This window comes from Aquarana catesbeiana, linkage group LG09, assembly GCF_042186555.1.
Source record: "Aquarana catesbeiana isolate 2022-GZ linkage group LG09, ASM4218655v1, whole genome shotgun sequence".
In the NCBI taxonomy this organism is placed as follows: domain Eukaryota; kingdom Metazoa; phylum Chordata; class Amphibia; order Anura; family Ranidae; genus Aquarana; species Aquarana catesbeiana.
The window spans coordinates 63,170,625-63,184,968 of record NC_133332.1 but is presented as its reverse complement, the minus strand read 5'-3'; the positions used below and the strand labels follow the sequence as shown (position 1 = coordinate 63,184,968).

Here is a 14,344-nt window from a genome sequence, read left to right as displayed (position 1 = left end):
CAAAATACTCACTATACCTCTCAGCAAATAGCTTGGAGTATCTACTTTCCAAAATAGGGTCATTTGGGGGGGGGGTTGTGCCACCTGGGCCTTCCATGGCCTCCAAAACTGTGATAGGCAGTGAAGAGTGAAATCAAAAATTTACGCCCTTAGAAAGCCTGAAGGCGGTGCTTGGTTTTCGGGGTCCCGTACGAGGCTAGGCTCCCAAAAAGTCCCACACATGTGGTATCCCCATACTCAGGAGAAGCAGCTAAACGTATTTTGGGGTGCAATTCCACATATGCCCATGGCCTGTGTGAGCAATATATCATTTAGTGCCAACTTTGTGCAAAAAAAAAAAAAAAAAAGTCTCTTTCCCGCAACTTGTGTCACAATATGAAATATTCCATGGACTCGACATGCCTCTCAGCAAATAGCTTGGGGTGTCTACTTTCCAAAATGGGGTCATTTGGGGGGGGTTTGAACTGTCCTGGCATTTTATGCACAACATTTAGAAGCTTATGTCACACATCACCCACTCTTCTAACCACTTGAAGACAAAGCCCTTTCTGACACTTTTTGTTTACATGAAAAAATTTTTTTTTTTTTGCAAGAAAATTACTTTGAACCCCCAAACATTATATATTTTTTAAAACAAATGCCCTACAGATTAAAATGGTGGGTGTTTCATTTTTTTTTTACTCAGTATTTGCGCACCGATTTTTCAAATGCATTTTTTGGGGAAAAAACAAACTTTTTTAAATTTTAATGCACTAAAACACACTATATTGCCCAAATGTTTGATGAAATAAAAAAGATGATCTTAGGCCGAGTACATGGATACCAAACATGACATGCTATAATATTGCGCATAAACGTGCAGTGGCAATAAAATGAATACATTTTTAAAAGCCTTTAAAAGCATTTACAGGTTACCAATTTAGATTTACAGAGGAGGTCTACTGCTAAAATTACTGCCCTCGATCTGATCTTCGCGGTGATACCTCACATGCATGGTGCAATTGCTGTTTACATTTGACGCCAGACCGACACTTGCGTTCGCCTTAGCTTATCTTATTTTTAAACTGTCCCTTTCATTTTTTTTTTCATTTTTTCATTTTTTTCATTTTTATTGTTATCTCAGAGAATGTAAATATCCCCTATGATAGCAATAGGTAGTGACAGGTACTCTTTTTTGAAAAAATTGGGGTCTATTAGACCCTAGATCTCTCCTCTGCCCTCAAAGCATCTGACCACACCAAGATCGGTGTGATAAAATGCTTTCCCAATTTCCCAATGGCGCTGTTAACATCCGGCGAAATCTAAGTCATAAAATGCTCGTAGATTCCGGTTTCTTAGGCCATAGAGATGTTTGGAGCCACTCTGGTCTCTGATCAGCTCAATGGTCAGCTGGCTGAATCACCGGCTGCATTCTCAGGTTCCCTGTTGAGACAGGAGAGCCAGAGAAAAACACGGAAGACGGTGGGTGGGGGCATTCCTTCCCACTGCTTGTAAAAGCAGTCTAGAGGCTAATTAGCCGCTAGGATTGCTTTAACATGAAAGCCGACTGCTGGCTGAAAAGAATGATACCAAGATGATACCTGAACCTGCAGGCATCATTCTGGTATAACCACTCAAAGTCGTGAATGGCGTACCTGAAGACAAAAAAATGGTTAACAATAAAACACAGTAAACGGTAAAGTATAAAAAATTGCATACCTGAAAAGCAAACATGATAAAACATAATAACAATAAAACATTGCAGAATAGAATACAGTAAAAAAGAGCAGAACCATAGAGAGAGAATAGAGAGAGAGAGAACAATAAAACGACAACTATTTTTTTTTATTTTATATATATTTTTTTTTTTTACACTTTTTTTTGTAACTGTAACTTTTATAACTGTAACTAGTTCCAGGTTCGGATCTCTCAAAATGCGATGGCATCTTGGGAGACCCTGTGAAAGTGTGCCTAGTCTGTGCAATGCTGTACCCTACGCTAATACTCAACTAGTGACTAGTAGCGTTCAAAACATTCACCAATGCAAAGACCAGGATTGTCAGGACAGGAGGGAAAATAATAGCGGGTGTCACGCCTATATCCGCGCTTGCTGCAGACAGGACATCTTTTTTGGGGGGGTTCGTTGGGTAGGGGTACTCGGGAGGACATAAAGAAAATGCCTCTAATGCAGCTGACTGCATTTGGTTGGGGATGTGAATGGGGGAAGTATGGGTGCTGCAGAAGCGGTGGGTTCACAATTAGGATTGGCGAATACAGCAGGAAGGGTACTATGGGCACGACAGGCCTGTTTGTCTTCTTCTTGGTGGCAGCGGGACACTACTTGTGCTTGCCACCTCACCAGCTTGAACTGCACTTATGGGACTCGCCACGTCACCAAGTGTTACTGCAGTGCTGGTTTGATTATGACCAAGGTGTACTAGGCCGCTGGTGCTTGCCAGTTCACCAAAACGCTACCACAAAAACTGTTAGCGATCGCAGGGATCAGGCCTGACCCTGCGAACGCTGCAGTTATGCGTTTAGTGTTTTGTAAGCGACAGTGATCGATCGATACTGCACTTGGGTGGGTTGGGCTGGGCTGGGCTGGGCCGGGAGGAGGGGCAAAACGCAGGTGCTAGCAGGTATCTGGGCTGATCCCGCTAACACTGCATTTTTGGGAACCCTAAACTGCTGGGGACGCTAGTATAGATCTGATCGGATCAGATATTGATCCGTTCAGATACTATACCACTAAGGGAGGTGTACGGTGTGTGCGTGGATGTTAGCAGTACTTGCGCTAACCTGACGCTGCCTGGGGCTGGTACTTGCCAGTTCACCAAAATGCTACCAAAAAAACTGTTAGCGATCGCGGTTATCAAGCCTGACTCTGCAAACGCTGCAGTTATGCGTTTAGTGTTTTGTAAGTGACAGTGATCGATCGATACTGCACTTGGGTGGGCTGGGCTGGGCTGGGCGGAGGGGCAAAATGCAGGTGCTAGCAGGTATCTGGGCCGATCCCCCTAACACTGCGTTTTTGGGAACTCTAAACTGCTGGGGACGCTAGTATAGAACTGATCGGATCAGATATTGATCCGTTCAGATACTATACCACTAAGGGAGGTGTACAGTGCGTGCATGGGTGTTAGCGGTACTGGCGCTAACCTGACACTGCCTGGAGCTGGTGCTTACCAGTTCACCAAAATGCTATCAAAAAAACTGTTAGCGATCGCAGGGATCAGGCCTAACTCTGCGAACGCTGCAGGTATGCGTTTAGTGTTTTGTAAGTGACAGTGATCGATCGATACTGCACTTGGGTGGGCTGGGCTGGGCCGGGCGGAGGGGAAAAATGCAGGTGCTAGCAGGTATCTGGGCTGATCCCGCTAACACTGCGTTTTTGGAAACCCTAAACTGCTGGGGACGCTAGTATAGATCTGATCGGATCAGATATTGATCCGTTCAGATACTATACCACTAAGGGAGGCGTATGCTGCGTGCGTGGGTGTTAGCGGTACTGGCGCTAACCTGACGCTGCCTGGGGCGATGCATATCACCGCCGGGCAGTCAGGGGGCTAAACCTTTATTCGGTAATAATTCGGTAATAAACGGCGGGTGCCCTGACACTATAAAAAATAAACTAACTAACCAGCGTCACCCGTAACAGTTATACGGTGATCACTGGTGAAAGGGTTAACTAGGGGGCAATCAAGGGGTTAAAACCTTTATTCGGAAGTATATGGGGGTCCCTGTCGCTACAAAACGCTGGCGGCGAACCTAAATATTTTCCTCCCTAACTAGCGTCACCAGTGACACTAATACAGCGATCATAAAAATGATCGCTTAGTGACACTGGCGATGGGGGGTGATCAAGGGGTTAATACTTTATTAGGGGGGGTTAGGGGGGTATCCTAGACCTAAAGAGGGCTAACACTAACTGCCCTACCACACTAACTGTCACAAACTGACACCAATGCAGTAATCAGAAAAAAAAAAACTGCTTGTGTCAGTGTGACGGGGGGGGGTGATTGGGGGGGGATCGGGGGGTAAAGGGGGGTGTAATGTGTGCCTGGCATGTTCTACTGTGTGTGTGTTGTGCACTCACATTGATGTCTTCTCTCCTCGGCGCCAGAACGGAAAATACCGAGCCGAGGAGAGATGACATCATTTCCTCTGCTGCTGTTTAGCATACAGCAGCAGAGGAATGATCCCATTGGCTGGGAGCGATCGCGAGGGGGGGCCACGAATGGACGGCCTCCCCCTCACCTCCGATCGCTGGGGAACAAACGCCGACCGCCTCGGGCACCGGGGGGGGGATCCGATCGGACCCCCCCACCCGCGGGAGGCAGATCACGTACAGGTACGTGATTCTGCCTGCCGTGCCATTCTGCCGACGTATATCGTCGTGAGGCGATCGGCAAGTGGTTAATAAATCATTTATCTTTTCACTTATACATGTCTGGGTTTCCCCTGTTGCAGTCCACACAGTTCTGGTCTTATCTGGTATATGACACTACACTTGCTGATACATCACATGGAGAACAGAGGGTGGGCTATCGACAAAGACAAAGTCCAAGGACCTGCCACAGAAGTGAAATTCCTGGGAATGATGTGGACTGGGCCGCAGAGGAAAATTCCACAGTTGTGCAAACTATCCAGGCTCTGTCGCCCCCTACTACCAAAGAGGAGGCACAGAAGTTTATTGCAGTTGTGGGGTTCTGGAGATCGTTCATCCCACATCTTGGACTGATTCTGAGGCCTATATATATAATGTCACCAGAAAAAAGACTTAGTTCACATGGGGTTCAGAGCAGCGGACTGCATTCCTGGCTGCCAAAGAAGCTATTTTGCAGCATCAGGGATTAGGACCCGTGAGACAAGGAGTACCATTTAGGTTGGATGTAGTGAAGCAGAATGGTACCATATCTTGGAGTCTATGGAAGCCAAATGAAAAGAAAGGACTGAGAGCCATACCCATTGGATTTTGGTCCAAACAACTGACAGGGGCACAGAAGAGATACACGACCCTCGAGAAGTAGCTGTTTGGGGCCCACACAGCGCTTCAACATGTAGAGACCATTACAGGAAAGGACACAATCACCATTCATACTGCATTGCCAATAGCAGGATGGGTGAAAGATAATGGACTGACCACTAGGGCAGCTGTAGCCCAGAACCAGACACTGATGAAATGGAAATGGTACCTTCAAGAAAGAGGGGGTATTGCAACTGGGGATGTTAGAGACATTTCAAAACAGTTGGCAGGGCTTGTTACTTTTACCAGCACCTGGCCAGAAGAAGAAAATCATGTGCTGCAGTCATCGCCCATTCAAGAAGCTCCACCCTTCGAGTCTCTGTCAGAAGACATGAAGGAGTCAGCCTGGTTCATGGATGGTTCAGCCATAGTCGCCTCGTTTGGGCGTAAATGGACAGCAGCAGCCTACAACCCAAGGAACAACACAGTCCTGCAGGAAACCGGAAGGAGACCTTCAGGAGGATCCATGTTCCCATGTTACTATCTACACCAGGGATCCTCAAACTACGGCCCTCCAGCTGTTGCAGAACTACACTTCCCATGAGGTATGATGGGAATTGAAGTTCATGAACAACTGGAGGGCTGTAGTTTGAAGACCCCTGATCTACACTGACAGCTGGGCGGTTTTTAAAGGACTGACAACTTGGATGCCCACGTGGAAGTTCACTGAATGGATGATTCATGGAAAGGTGGTGTGGGGAGGCAAGGAAGTCTGGGACTACATCTGAAAGGAAGCTCATTCCTGCACCATAAAAGTGGGGCATGTTGATGCACATGTGCCCCTAGTCACAGACTTTGAGAACTATAACAGAGTTGCAGATGAAATTGCCAAAGTGAAGGCAGTTGTGCCAGTTGATCCTGTCTTGATGAACTTGGCCAACTGGGTTCACAAGCAATCTGGACATTTGGGGCAGAAAGAAACATATGAATGGGCACAGCAGAGCGGATTGCCTATATCCATGGACATGATAAAGACTGTAATAGGGAACTGTACAGTGTGTGGAGAAGTGCGACAATGGCGATTGCAAAAGTACTCCACCGGGTCGATTAAGAGGGGTGAGAGGCCTGCAGAGATCTGGCAGATTGACTTCATCGGTCCCCTGCCCCGGGGAAACAATGGACTGAGATATTGTTGCACTGCAGCAGACACCTATTCAGGACTTATGCTTGTTCATCCTTCTAAACGTGCAGATCAAGTCTCTTCAACTGCTCCAGAAACTTGTCGTTGCTTATGGTTGTCCCAAAATCCAAAGTGACAACGGCTCACACTTCACTGGATCAACAGTACAGCAGTGGGCCAAAGATTCTGGAGTGTACTGGTTGTGCCACATCCCATACCATCCACAGGCAGCTGGTTTGATTAAAAGATACAACGGGCTATTGAAGGACCAGATATGCAAACTTACACCCACACATACACTAAGGGGGTGGGATTGGGTCCTCACACAGACAGTCATGTTAAATTCTAGGCTAATAGCCAAAAGCACACCATATGAGAGGATGGTAGGGGCTGGGGCACAGATTCCACAGCTGGAGTGCAGAGTTCAGTATTTATGTAAGGTTCCTGAAAGAACAGGGCTTAACAGATACCATGTTACTGCTTCCTATGACATAGAAACCAAGAGTGACGTATCTGAAGCTGAAGCCTATCTAAGAATGAGAGGGAATGTGGCAGGAAGGTTTGAAGTTATATTTGCATTGGCAGATGAGCTTCAAGACAGTGGCTGGGACTATGACTGGTTAGTGGATACTTCTCAGCAAGAGTGGAAAGTGAGGCTACATAACATCAAACCTTCCAAAATAAACAGCAGTGATCTTCTGGGAAATATCAGTATATTTCCTCTCCTTCCTATTGATGTTCTTTGGGAGGGTCAGAAGCGGGTACAGGCAGGGGGCAAAGTGTTAGTCAGATATCCAGGCAAGAAGCCATTTAGAGGAGAGATTGTAGCTGAAGGGCTTGGATCTACTGTTTATGTATTATTAGAAGGAACAGATAATCTGCTTTGTTTTCCACTCCACAGGCTGTCTCCGATTTGATCCATAGGAAGACCAGAGAAAAGTGGTTACATGATGGAAAGAATGGCGGAAGATCGCAAGAGCTGTGGAGAGCAAGGCCTTTGATGTATTACAAGCCTGGAGTTAAAGACTGAAACACCTTCTCAATGACAGAAATATGGGAGGTGTTGCATTCAAGGAAAATGAATGTTTAGAATGAGTTTTCTTAGTAATGAAGTGATTTTCTGTATGGAGTCTGAAAAAAAAAAAAAATCTAGGGTGGAATGTGTTGCGTTTGTTAAAATATGATTTTTTTTATATTAATCAGACATAACATTACACAATAGTGGTTGCTCATAGATAGGTTTTGGCTTGAGTAGATTTCTCAAACAAATGCTGCTGCATACAATGGGTACGTAGATACTATTTTTGTATTCAATTGACAGTTTCAACAGTCCACTGTTTATACAGTACAAACATGTATGTTTTCTGTTGTTTGGTAACTATGGTAAACAGCCTGACACATAAAAAGGGGGATTCAGGCATAAGCTAGGGACACACATCATCATGCTTTAAGATCAGAAGCCACTCATGATAGATGAAAAGTGCCTGGTATCCATAAGAATCGTTGCCAATGGAGATCATGAACAGAGGATAAGTAACTTTTAAGTGTATTTGCACTGGTATAGACCATAGGCTGTTCATTTGCTAGGCATTTTGCTTGTTATAGATATCTGTCAGTCTTGTATTGTATTCCTAATATTGTAATAGTTTTGTATGTACAGCATCCTTGTATAGTAAAAGCACATTTACACACTGCAGAAATCTCAGCTCCCTTGCTTATACCACAAAGTAACCTTGCTAGATAGATGCAAGCAAAACACCATCTCCGCGCCAGGCGGCAACATGGGTCTCCTCAAGATCACCTCCCTTAATATGCGTGGCCTGAACACACCGCAAAAGAGCTCGCAGCTCCTGGCTGACTTGCGCAAAGGCAAAACGCAAGTAGTCTTTTTACAGGAAACACACTTTCATGGTGATAGTATTCCTAAACTGACTAATAGGACCTTCCCGACAGTTTACCACAGTGTCTCCCCGATCTCTAAATCTAAGGGGGTTAGCATCTTGCTGACCAAATCGGTGCCATGGACGTTTGAAGTGCAGCGAGCGGATGTGCAGGATCGTTTTCTCCTTTTCAAGGGGACGGTGTTTGATGTGCGGGTCACCTTTGCCAACGTATACTTCCCCAACGTGGACCATCCACAATTCCTGTGGAAACTTCTTCCTGAGCTCCTGGAGTTCATGGAGGGGATACTTGTTTTTGGCGGGGACCTCAACTTTGCGATGGATCTGTCCCTTGACGTCTCATGCGGCGCCTCCCACCTCTCCTACTCGCGTCTGAAGCGCCTGAAGGCGGATCTACACACTCTGCATCTAGTGGACCCCTGGCAGTTGCTCAATCCGCAGGACTGGGACTATAGCTTTTCTTCCCAGGTGCACCACACGTACTCGCGGTTAGACTATCTGCTGCTGTCGCACAAAGACCTAACCAGAGTAGTGTCCACCTCCATCGACGTCATGTCTTTCTCGGACCATGCGCCAGTCTACCTGATACTCCAACTGGGGCAATGACCCGGCCCCCCCATCCTGGAGGCTAAATGAAGCCTTGCTTCAGTCTGAGGAACCCCGTTCCGAGTTGCTGAACACTCTGCGGGAGTACTTCTCCATTAATGGAGAGTCAGTTACCAATCCCCTGGTGGTCTGGGAGGCCAATAAGGCGGTTGTCAGGGGCACACTGATCAGAATAGGGGCCCACCTTAAACGGGAGAGAACCCGTCGTACAGAAGAGCTTCTTGCCCTGATACGTAGCCTGGAGTGTTCGCATAAGGCGAGTATTGCGCATTCAACCTTTCAGGATCTCCTCAAAGCTTATGAGGGACTCCGTTCGCTTTTATTTCACAAAATGAAGCAAAAATTTCGTACCGCACCATGTACGAATTCTCTAATAAAACTGGGTCACTGCTGGCTAGGGCACTGCGAGGCCCACGCACAAAAACGTACATTTCTCATATCCTGGCTTCCTCTGGACAAAAGCTGAATACATCGTCAGACATGGCAACGGAGTTTCGTTCTTTCTATGAAGGTTTCTATAACCTATACAAGCCCTCCACTGGTGTCCTCCCAGCTGACGATAGCTCCACCCCCCAGTTGTATGTAGTCGCTTCTGGCATGCCATCACTCCCTAGTGCTGTCCAGGAAGAACTGGAGGAGCCCATCATGGCAGCAGAGCTGGGAGTGGCCCTAGCCAAATCAAAGCCAAGCAAGGCCCCCAGCCCTGATGGCCTGACTCCGACTTACTACAAGACCTTTTTTGATACGCTGTCGCAACCTCTAGTCGCTGCCCTCAATTCTATTACAGAGGGTAATTTTTTCCAGGTAGACACTCTGAGAGCCTATATTTCCCTTATCCCTAAAGAGGGGAAAAATCCGTTATGGTGCAGGAATTATTGCCTGATAGCACTTTTGAACACACTTGACAGTGTGTTGAACACACTTTGAACAGACTTGAAATTGTTTGCCAAAATTCTGGCCAACAGACTGCTTTCTCATATACCGAGTCTCATCCATGGGTATCAGGCAGGCTTTGTGCCGCTATGGGAGCCACGGGACAACACCATCCGAGTGGTGAACTTGATCCACGTGGCCAGGACATGGAAACAGGCCCTTCTCCTGCTGTCTACCGACACGGAGAAGGCCTTCGACCGAATGGATTGGTCCTTTATACGGGCCACCTTAGAGCACATTGGCCTCCGGTCCTCTATGCTGGGATGGATACTGTCCCTTTACTCTCACCCCACTGCAGCGGTCAAAGTTAATGAGACGAGGTCTAACTTCTTCAACATCCGCAATGGCACACGGCAGGGCTGCCCCCTATCTCCTCTGATCATTGGAGCCTTTTTTGTGCAGAATAAGGGCGGATCCGGGCATTACCGGCTACCAAAAATCTTCAGGGTCCCACAAGGTGGCAGCATTCGCGGACGACCCAATCTTCTTCCTAAGGGAAACGCTTACTTCCCTCCCAAACCTGCTTCGATCTCTTCAGGAATATGGCGCTCTCTCCCTCTTTAAAATTAATCTGTCCAAATCCTCAATTTTCAATATAACGGTGGGTAGGGACGGACATTGTTCAACGTCTGCGATCGGCCTTTCCTCTGAGATGGGCGACTAACCTTATCCGATAACTGGGAGTCGACATCACCTCTGACCCCGCTGACTTGTACTCAGTGAATTTTGCCCCGCTACTTCTTCGCCTTAAGGCAAATCTTCTCTACTGGCACTCCCTGACGTTGACATGGTTTGGCCATTGCAGTGCCCTTGAGATGACCTTGTTGCCAAGGGTATTGTACCTGCTGCAGGCACTTCCTCTCCGTCTTAGGGGATAAATAGGGAAAAACGGCGCTACCCGAGAGACCTGTTTGGCTCAGCCTATACAGGGAACGTTGTATAAACGTAATTTTATATATATCACAAGGTTTCAAACCAATATGGGTGAAAGGATGCCGTAATTAAATGGAAAACCCTGTTTTCCATTTAATTACGGCATCCTTTCACCCATATTGGTTTGAAACCTTGTGATATATATAAAATTACGTTTATACAACGTTCCCTGTATAGGCTGAGCCAAACAGGTCTCTCGGGTAGCGCCGTTTTTCCCTATTTATCCCCTAATACTTCTTATTTCTGCAGGACATTCCTAGGGAGTGTCTTTGTTTAAGGGAGGCAGCAACCTGTATACACTTGGCCTATATACTTGTCCTAAGCACGATTTTTTCAACTTCACCTATACTTCCTCTCCGTCTACCCCTAGTATTTTTCAAGCAAATCGACTCTATGTTCCGCGATTTAGTTTGGTCCCATCGCAAGCCACGCATTAGACTTCAACTCCTCCACCTTGCAAAGTAGGGGCGGGATTGGCCTCCCGGACATAAAACCCTATTACAGGGCGGCTCACGTCACCAGATTGGTGGACTGGCATTGCCACGCAGAGGCAAAGCACTGGGTGGCCATGGAAATGGAGGATTCTAGAGACATGGCTAAGAGCTGGCCCTGGATCACCACACCTTTGCCAAGGGACCTCGCTGTCCATCCCACACTAGGCAGCACACTATCGGTGGCCAGAGATGCCTTCCGACACTCCTAAGTGTCCCCGCTACTCTCCCCTATGGTGCTGGTTCTGGGTAATCCAGAATTTGCACCTGGCCTTCAGAACCCTCACTTCAAGCGACTGGCAGCAGGCAGTCGGCTCCATTTGTGTGACTTTTTGGGGCCCAATGGCCAACTCTCCACTGAAGCTGGGGTGTCTGCTACAGACCCCCCTCTGGACTTCTGGAGCGGCCTGCAGCTACGCAACTTTCTGCGCAGATGATTGCGGACTCCGGGCATCTCATGTCAACTTACTGAACTAGAGCACATCTGTCATCGCAGGGAGCCATTTAAGCACAGTCTCTCTACTCCTCCTTGACTCGACCAGCGGAAGGGTTCATATCCCCCGTTCCTCTCTAAATGGGAAGCGGAACTCGGCAATAAATTCACTGACTCCCAGAGGGAGAAGATTCTCCACTTTGCTCAGTAATCCTCTATAGCCACGAGAGTCCAAGAGATCTGCTATAAAATCATGACCCGATGGTATAGAGTACCCACCACTCTGCACCATTTCTTCCCGCAGATCCCTAGCCTTTGTTTGCATTGTGGCACTGCAGAGGGAACGATGCTGCACATTTTTTGGGCTTGTCCCAAACTCTCCCCTTTTTGGCTGGAGGTGACTCGCATGATCAAACACCTGACTGATGTCTCTCTAAAGGGGAACCCCGCGGCTTGTCTGCTTCACCTTTCGAAGCGACCCATCAGGAAATACAAGGTCTCTCACCATCCAGCTACTGAGTGCTGCCAAGGCATGCATCCCCCTCTGTTGGAGATCGGAGAACCCGCCGACTAAATCCCTGTGGTTTTCTAAAGTGAACAAACTAAGAGACATGGAGGATCTCACTGCCACCTTGCACAACAGGGAGGAGACCTTGCAGGAGACCTGGAGACCCTGGCAACATTTCATATACAGGGACGCTTATCTCCATGAGGCTGCACAGTCTGGCTGACCCATTGGGCTTGTTCCGCTCCCTAGTCAGGGGGCACTACCCTACTCTACTCTACTCTTCTCCTATTTTCTGCTATCTGCCCTCTCACTCCACTATGCCTCCACCTCTCCTCTCCCCCTCTTACCTCTCGCCTCTCTCCCTTCTTCCCCTGGTCGTTGTCTGACCCTCTACTCCCCTTTTCCCCCTTCTGTACACACCCTGTCCCCATAACTATTACCGAATCATGGGCTGTTTTGATCAGATACTGTGAATATCCTAATGTGCGTTACTTAATTCATGTGTCCCATGTTTGGGCCCATCTGGCCTTTGGGTTGTTCTGCCTCCCAAACAACTGTAAAAATTAAAACATTTTTTATTGTAATGTATAGCTCTGCATACATTACTATAAGTTCTAGGTCATGCAAGTATTTGTTAGGATGCCTCCCGACTTCACACACTGATATTATCTCTATGACGTGTTTTTTTTGTGTGCCTTATTTACTGTGCATTGCCGGAGTATCTGATATGTTTACCTCAGCTTATGACCACGTTTGATCATTCTGTCTGATTTTTATTATGTATCTCTGCTATATGTGTTGACTGTTAAACGCACTTTCTATGAAAATAAAGGAATTACAGAAAAAAAATATTTCACGTTACAGTTTTATGTACAGTATATTAAATGCAGTGTTTTTCCTTTCCATAAATTATTTTTTAATTTCACTTGCAATGTGCCTCTGGACTTGCTAGAAAAAAAATCTAGTCAATTCCCTGGCACAGTCTCCTCCCACCTTGCACTTTATAGTACTCTCCTCCTCTGGGAGCATCAAATTACTCTCTGTGCTGACCCAGCTTTTTTGTCACTCTCTTTAACTTCCTATATAACCGTTTATGTAGCAGTTGGGGAAGAAGTAGTGCAAGTTGGGAATACTATAGAGTGTCACTTGAGTCGACATCTCATCCAAGATGGCAACACCCAACAGCAGTCTCAGAGCTTTTGGACATCTTCACAAGGGAGGCTTTTAAATGACATGCATAACATATGTTAAATGCACTCATGTGGGAAGATTTTTGTTGAAATAAAAGATCTCAGGGTATGTCCTCTTTAATCACTGAAATAGCATTGCTCTTAGTGCATTGTAAAAGTAACAAGGTCCTTACCATATTGCGAGGATACACAGCTTTGTCTTACCTCCTGGTAGAGAGTCTCTATTATGACACTGGAACCATTAAATGATGCTTTCAGCTGCAGTATGAGGGTCTCCATCTCTTTGATCTCCAACTTGATGAGTTCAAACTCCAGCTCAGTGTAGGAGAGACCTCCATTCTCCATGATCTCCACACGTTTGGTCAGGTTCTTCATCTGCTCTATGTACACGGTCAGTGTGCTCTGATAGATGTAGATCTGTACAGAGAATTCACATCTGTAGTTATTATTGCCAGTATACCTTACAGTCTTCTGAAAATTTATCTGAAAACAAAACTATGTTTTAACCATTTTTGTCCCATCATGGAGATTTGGACAAAAGTATATTTAAAGCCTATTTTTTTAAGATTTGAATACTGTGGCGTTAGGGTTAACATTTCTGTCAGGTTATTTTCTATGATCCCCTTGAATAGGAAGTGAAGGGAAGTCTCCCCAAAAAGAACACACAACAATAAATGCCTCACAGATTAAAACATTCCTCATTTTAAGCAGAAAGTGCTTAAACAGAATTAAAAGTTTTGGCATGTGCACTGCCCGAAAAATTTGTTTGTTTACGCTTTCTTTTAATTCGTATTTTTTTTTTCGGGTCATTCGTTATGATCGAAATTCGTTATTTCTAATAGATTTGTAAATTTGGAAAAATGTGTTATGTTCCATTCATTTAGATGTGGTATTCATTATTTTAAAAATTTGAGAAAATCCAAAAATTTGAAAATCCAAAAATTTGAAAATCCGAAAATAAGAACGAAAATATAAAAATGAGAAAATCCAAAAATTAGAAAGTCCGAAAATTTGAAAATCCGAAAATTCTAAAGATCGAAAATTCAAAAATCTGAAATAATAACTAACTAACTAATAATAACTAATTATTAAATTATAGGTATTGGAATTTCCTTTCAAATTTGGCTGTTAGTGAACATAACAAATATGAATTTATCCAAAGTTACGAATTATCCGAAATAACGAATGCCACATCTAAACGGATGGAACTTAACAAATTAGCAT

At 45.6% G+C, this 14,344-nt stretch overlaps 1 protein-coding gene across 1 annotated transcript in view; it reads right to left on the bottom strand.

Annotated features, from left to right (window-relative positions):
* Positions 1 to 14,344, bottom strand: part of LOC141107736 (olfactomedin-4-like) — a 46,333-nt gene that overhangs the window by 14,552 nt on the left and 17,437 nt on the right. The window contains exon 3 of the mRNA XM_073598662.1: positions 13,325 to 13,537. Coding sequence (XP_073454763.1) covers positions 13,325 to 13,537 — 213 coding nt within the window. The remainder of the gene's footprint in view (positions 1 to 13,324; positions 13,538 to 14,344) is intronic.